The sequence below is a fragment of the Octopus bimaculoides genome, chromosome 20, assembly GCF_001194135.2.
Source record: "Octopus bimaculoides isolate UCB-OBI-ISO-001 chromosome 20, ASM119413v2, whole genome shotgun sequence".
NCBI lineage: Eukaryota > Metazoa > Mollusca > Cephalopoda > Octopoda > Octopodidae > Octopus > Octopus bimaculoides.
In genome coordinates this window covers 39,479,295-39,486,237 of record NC_069000.1, presented here as the reverse complement: position 1 = coordinate 39,486,237, position 6,943 = coordinate 39,479,295, and the positions used below count along the sequence as shown (strand labels likewise).

General features: G+C 36.9%; 1 protein-coding gene across 4 annotated transcripts in view; it reads right to left on the bottom strand.

Moving 5' to 3' along the window:
- Nucleotides 1-6,943, bottom strand: part of LOC106873881 (uncharacterized) — a 59,172-nt gene that overhangs the window by 51,071 nt on the left and 1,158 nt on the right. The window contains exons 2-3 of one of the 4 annotated variants that reach the window (XM_014921406.2): nucleotides 6,738-6,835; nucleotides 3,571-5,086 (exon numbers count right to left, since the gene is read on the bottom strand). The exons of 1 other annotated variant lie outside the window; for it this stretch is intronic. In XM_014921406.2, coding sequence (XP_014776892.1) covers nucleotides 3,611-5,071 — 1,461 coding nt within the window. In that variant the 5' untranslated portion in view covers nucleotides 5,072-5,086; nucleotides 6,738-6,835 and the 3' untranslated portion in view covers nucleotides 3,571-3,610. Of the gene's footprint in view, nucleotides 1-3,570; nucleotides 5,087-6,737; nucleotides 6,836-6,943 lie in introns of those variants that run through there. 2 more of the 4 variants (XM_052975134.1, XM_052975135.1) reach the window with 2 other exon arrangements.

Sequence of the window (6,943 nt, the reverse complement as noted above, 5' to 3'; positions counted from 1 at the left end):
ACACACACACACACACACACACACACACACACACACACACACACACACATACACACACACACACGTATATGTATATATTCATACTTGCATGTATTCTCACATATTCGCACGCACACACGCACACACACATTTAAATACACGCCATATATATGTGTGTGTGTGTGTGTGTGTTATACATTTATTATTTTACTTCTGAATATGTAACCTTGAACCTCAAAAGATCAGTTGTTTAAATTTAAATATTTATTTCAATAGGAACACCCGAGGGAATGATTAGAAATATGTGAATCGAATGATCCTACAATTAACGCCCGAAGCGACAGTATAACATTTGAAAATTCTCACCGATAATCTCCAAAATCCATACTTTAAAACTTTAAACATTGAAAACAAAGATTTAAAAATAACTTTTGTAATTGAGTTCCTTTTGTGCTGTAAATTGAAATAAAAGAAACAGTATTGCGAATTACATCTTCTAGTGTATATGGTTGATTGTTTACTGGGAGGTGTTGTGCCTCGAAGCAATTAATCAGATCCCTTCGTTTGACTTTAAAGGCTGTCATAGAACAAGATTGTCTATTCATTTAATATTACACATTCGTCATTAAACTGTTTTATGTTAATAATTATACATAATGGTTAGGAGTTTTCGTGTCATGATCGTAAGGTCCTGAATTCGATTCCTGGCGGAGCGTTGTGCCTTTCAGCAAGGCAAAGCCCGAACCGCAAAGCCACGCGCCTTCACGCTCCATAAAAAGAGCATGTAGTGCCGCAGACCCGCCTCTGGTTGCCATGACAACGGTCAGAGACTGGTACAAGTCTAATATGAAAAAATATTTATCATGCCTGTCACAATGACAAAAATGTAAGCTCTTCCATATAGTCTTCAGTCACAATGGTTGATAACACATGATTCAACAACAGCTATATAAAGAACCAATGTATATGCATGCATGCCTGTATGTGTGTATATATGCATCTACGTCTGTCTCCCTCTCTCTGTATACGTGTGCGTGTTTCTATGTGCGTGTACAAGTGCCTAGAAGAACAACATTTGGCATACAAAGGAAACTTGAACCGCAAAATAAGACGTTTAGCTATAGATTTTAACAGGATTCCTCAGAAATGTGTTAAACGGAAAGATTCTACTTGTAACGACCCCACGTGACATAACATTTGTGACATGACAACCAATAAAGTTCAAACTAAAATACTTCAATATTGATTTTAAATTTTTTGGCACAAGGCAAAGACGATCTCGGCAGAATTTGAACTCAGAAGATAAATACGGAAATGCATTTCTTCCAGCGTGCTAAAGATTCTGCCAGCTCAACGCTAAATGTGCCCCGGGTGAGCTTTGAACTCACAACTTAGAATAACTTATACTCTGTAATTGGAATCACGAGTACAGTACTGTCTATATGTACGGCTAGCTAACCGTTTCTGCTACATCATTTAACTATAATTTAATAAAAAATAAATTACTTTAATGCAATGTAAATTAAAAACAAATAATTTTGTAATGAAAAATCCGTTTGAGTAGTATATTGTAAGAAAAGGAATAAAATTGCGGATTATATTTCTTTTATATTTTTAATTTATATTGTTGATTGTTTACCACGTGGTGTTGTGCATCTGGGCAAGTAATGAGATCTCTGTATAGAAAAAGTATGTTTACAATTATATGCTTAAAATTTAAAATTTATACATACAGTGTTAAAATATTTCATTTCAATAATTATAGACGGTGGGATTCATTAAAATATTCCTTATGAGATAATTATGGAGAAACAACATCTTAGACCCTTTACAAAAAGAGAAAGGCGAATATACTATTTGGCGATGCACAATCCAAAGTTATTCCAAGTAATGGTTACTGAGTACGAATATTATGTTTTCTACTTCACGTTTTGAGTTCAAATTCTGCCGAGGTCGACTTTGGCTTTCATTCTTTTGGAATCGATAAAATAAGTTTCCAGTTGAGCGCTGGGTGTATGTAATCGAGTTACCCTTACCCCAAAACTTCTGCGCTTGACCCAAAATCTGAAACCAATATTATGTTTACTTAAAAACGGGTGCAACAAGAACACCTGAAATGATCACCAGATTTTCCTAAATGATGTCTTAATATTTTGCTGGGATATCTTATGTGAGATCGATTTAACAGTCTATCTTGTTAGATGTACATTTCAATACCACGTGGAATAAAGACAGGTATATTAAAGTAAATCTCCACCGGATTAAACTTTTATATTTATATACCTATCGAATCTGGTAGATCTGATCATCTATGCATCTAACCAACGCTTCCCTTATTTCCGTGTATGTTATCGGTTTTTCACAACATTCCCTCTCACTAGGTGGAAGTCAGCGTAAGGTGTTGAAGTAGGCATTAAAATCCATCCAGCTTTAGTTTAAAATCATTCGTCAAAAACAGTCAACGAAATTGCCGCTGGAAAACTGATCCCATATCCTTGAGTTCTCGCATGCATCTACTGTGATATACCGCGTCCCACTTCTGCTACTGAGGCATAAACGCCTTAAATTTCACAATACAGACATTGTGCTTTGCATTGAAGAATTAATCAAGAGCCAGTCGTGTTCCATGCCTCCATGCCTCCATGCCTTTCTTAATTAATCGCCTCTTCTAAGTCTATAACTAAGTCTGTCTCTACACGTTTTCTCAATGACTAGGACATTACAAACCCCCATCTACTGTGATTAAATCATGATCTATAGGTGGCGTAGTATTTGCTGTTTAACATTGCCCTGTTAATAAGTGATTAAATAGTTCGGTGATCCAGTCTCCGGAATATTTGCACTCTAGGATGAACACGTTAAAATTCACGTAACCGGCTCGTTGCCTAACAAGACTGATTGACGAGTTTTTGATCGATGTAGTTCACTTCTTGACAATGTAGACAACCTATTTACCTACATAAACTTATCTACATAAGATTCTATTTAGATACGGTATGGATCACCTGATGGAGTTTGTCCATGTCCCCGCTGGTGCAGTCGGGAAATTCATTCAGCATTTATCAGAGAGTTGGAACATTTCAACAGGTGTGAAACTACTTCTCTTATCGGTTCGCTTCATATAATCCCAGCGTACAACCTATATGAAGTAGCTAACAATGAGGAGCTGGGTGATAACCGGAAGGACTCCAAACGCCTAAAGAAATCTGGCTGTTTTGCATCTGACGTAGCATAGGCGGCTACTCTTGTGAATGCGTGACCCAAGCTGCTGGTCACGTATAGCAGCCCCAACTTACCTTCCGAAACTTGAAATGTGGCCTGCATAAAAAGATCCATCCAGTCGATGGAGTCTGCGATAATCCATGCTGCATTACAGCCACATTTCGTCCGCATACCTCCAGCTCATCATCCAACAGGACGACTTCCATCAGTCCAACGTGTCTCGCAGACCCGCCTACGCTGTCTGACCTGTCTTTATTTTTGTTGTGACATTGTGATTACCCTGGCTGAACATTAAAAATTTACATGAGTCTGCTGAAACCATAATAGCATTAATCATATGCAAAATAAAATGAACAGAAACAATATTCATATGAATGTGACGACAAAATTTCATTTTAATAACTTTATCTTAAATTTTTCTTTTGCAGCATAAAAACGTGTCAAAAATGGAAGAGAATTTGCTAGTGTTCTTTATATAATTGGTATTTGGTGGAGCTGAATATGCTGTTACAGGATCAGGTGAGTTTTGCTCACTGGATATGACTTTAAATGTTTTAGATAATGATATATTTGGTAAACAATCTGCTCCTAGACCATTTGAAGTAGCATTCATAGTGTTGATAAGACTGTTGATTTCTTTGTTGCCGAAGAGTATTCTATCATCTCTGTTTTCCAATGAATTTTCTACTTCGTCAACTGAAGAAGTGTAGCATTGGAAAACTCGATTACCATTTAGTGAAACGTTTTTACTCTCATATTCATAGTTGACTTGGTTTGGCAAATTCTCTTTAAAATCAGGTGAAATTCCTATGTGGTCTCCAATTGAAATTGCATCCGATGTGAACACAATGTTTTTGTTGGAGTTCGGATTTTTGATGACACTTTTGTCTCGTCTCGCGTCACAAAAATATATTCTTTGTCTCTGCCTTGTATTAGCGGTGTTGTTCTTCCGTTTACATGATTCTTGTTCAAAATATGTATTTGACCTCATGATTGGTTTTAACATGGTTCTATCCTTCATTGTTTTTTCTATCGGCTTCAGCAGTCCACCTCGCTTCCCCAAATCCCTTTTCCCAGAAAGCTGATTTTCAGCCAAGTCGAAGTGTCTCTCGTTGTTATACTGGGATGGATATGGAAAGAAGATATGACGCATCATGCTTGATTTGGATTTAAATTGAGGTATGTCTTGATAGGTATCAGACATAATGTATTCTAATTCACAATTTGTCGGATCATGGTCATCTGGAATCATAAAACCATTTTGGAAGGGGTTCATATAATCTATCCCCGCATTTAATGATTCATCGTTTGGGATGTCTTTACCGGAGTATTCGAATTCTGATATATCTGAGTAAGATGTAATACTTAAACTATCGCAATCACTATTATTACAATCATTATCTTTCATTTGACCAAAACCGTAACACGTATGCATAAGATCTCTTGGCGTTAGATCACTTGCCTCGCAACTACTTTCAGTGCAGTTATCGGAAAGTTCCTTCGAAATAAATGTCATAGGGTTATAATGATTATTACGAATATTATGATGTGCACATGTACACATATACTTCGGGTATTTGATTTCCGATTGTATTTTCCCGTTTGGAAATGGTATTCCTGGTAAATTGTGAGGAAAATGAAGACAACATGATGGATAATGCTGGTCTTCAGTTTCTAGATTCTTCGGTAATAAGAATTTATTTGGATTTCCCATAGTCGCACCAACAGCAGAAGAATTATTGGTCGAGGACAAAGCTTTGGCAAAATTTGGACTTTGGCGTGGTGTTGATGATGGTGACGTATTGTCTGGTCTGTATTTATACACGCTGGAGTATCTATTTCTTTTTATCCTCTTTATAAATGATTTCATATCTGTAAAATTACTCTGACATTACAAGTTAAAAAAAGACATGTTAGTGTAATATATATTCATACATATATACGCATATATATGTGTGTGTATGTGTTTGTGTATATGTCTGTGTACATGTATTCGTTTGCACTCAACATTACCACCTTTTCTAAGCAAGCACGCATCTACACACACACGCGAGCAGAGAAGCATGCATACACACAGAAGACAAATTTCCAGACAGACTCAGAGCATAACTTGAAGAGAGAGGATAATCTCCAAAGTTACTGAAAAGGCGGCGAAAAACGAGGAAAGAATTTCGACGAACAAACGAACAATTGATTAGTTAGTTGAATATATACTTAAGCAATTGACTATTAATGAATTGGAATTGAACCAGATATTGTGTTATTGTTAACGCAATGACTCTCCCATGAAACAGCATATATATATATATATACATACATACATACATACATACATATATATATATATATATATATATATATATATATACGCGTGTGTGTGGTCGCGCATTGTTTCTCGTGCATTTGGACCGACTACCAGCATCAAGAAGGCTTAAGTTTTATTGCAACCAAAACCCAGGCCACAACATACTCAATATTCTTTTCCACTCTAGACACAAGGCCAGAAATTTTGGGGGAGGGGGCCAATCGATATGATCGTCACCAGTACGCAACTGGTACTTAATTTATCGACTCCGAAAGGATGAAAGGCAATGTCGACTTCGGCGGAATTTGAACTCAGAACGTAAAGACAGCCGAAATACCGCTAAGCATTTCGCCCGGCGTGCTAACGTTTCTGGTAGCTCGCCGCCTTAGAATATACTCAATATTTGAAATGTGTGTATTAAAAGCAAGCCACTCAAATGGGTTGGGTCATTTTAAATTTCTTAGAAGTACAGTAAACTTTAAGAGAACTCTAAAAGACAAAATCTATGTAAGAATATCAAAGACGACATATACTTTTGGAAAATGTTCCTATCGTTTGTAGGATGAACTCAGCATCAGTTTCAAAACTGCAATAAGTGTATACAAATCTTGTATTTTGAGCACACATTTGTATGCGGGGGAAGTATGAACTCCCAGCTATAGACGTAAAAAGGAACCTAAGACTTTTCTCTGTCTGCGCAATATCTGCTTCATAAAATGGCAAGATAAGCTATCAAATGTCAAGGTTTTTAGACAAATGTGATATCTCTAGAAAAATGTGATATCTCTAGAAAAATGTGATATCTCTAGAAAAATGCGATACCTCTAGAAAAATGCGATATCTCAGCACGCCGCTGAGAATTCAGTTCAGATGGGTAGGACATGTTCGAATGAAAAATGACCACACGCCGAAAGGTTCTTTTGTATGGCCAAATGTTATAGGGATAGCACAATAAAGGAAGACCCGTCCTTTCGTATTAGGACAAGCTGAAGCAAACAAGGGGATCTCTACAACTTTATTTGACATCTGGCAAAAGTCATTGCCTGGGAAGTTTCGCGCTCAGTAGAATGTGTCCTAGTGCACTAGAATATTCCTGCAATCAACAGACACATTTGCCCAATCCCAGCAAATTCAGAACCATCAGTGCCTCCGTTGTGACGTCATAGCAAAACCATACCCGAACTCAAATTATATTCACGTATGAATCGCAAGGTGATGAAACTTCTTTTACCGTTTTATTTTTAATTTCGTCGTTTTTGTTTTGTTTCTCTCACATTCTTTTTTTTATTTTCTGACTTTTCTTTTCATTCAGATGCCCTCCTTCAAATCCTGATACGGCAAAATCAAGGGGAGTGACCATCATTTATGTATCTATGTCAGTCTGTCTGTCTGTCTGTCTGTCTGCCTGTCTCTCTCTCTCTCTCTCTCGATATATAT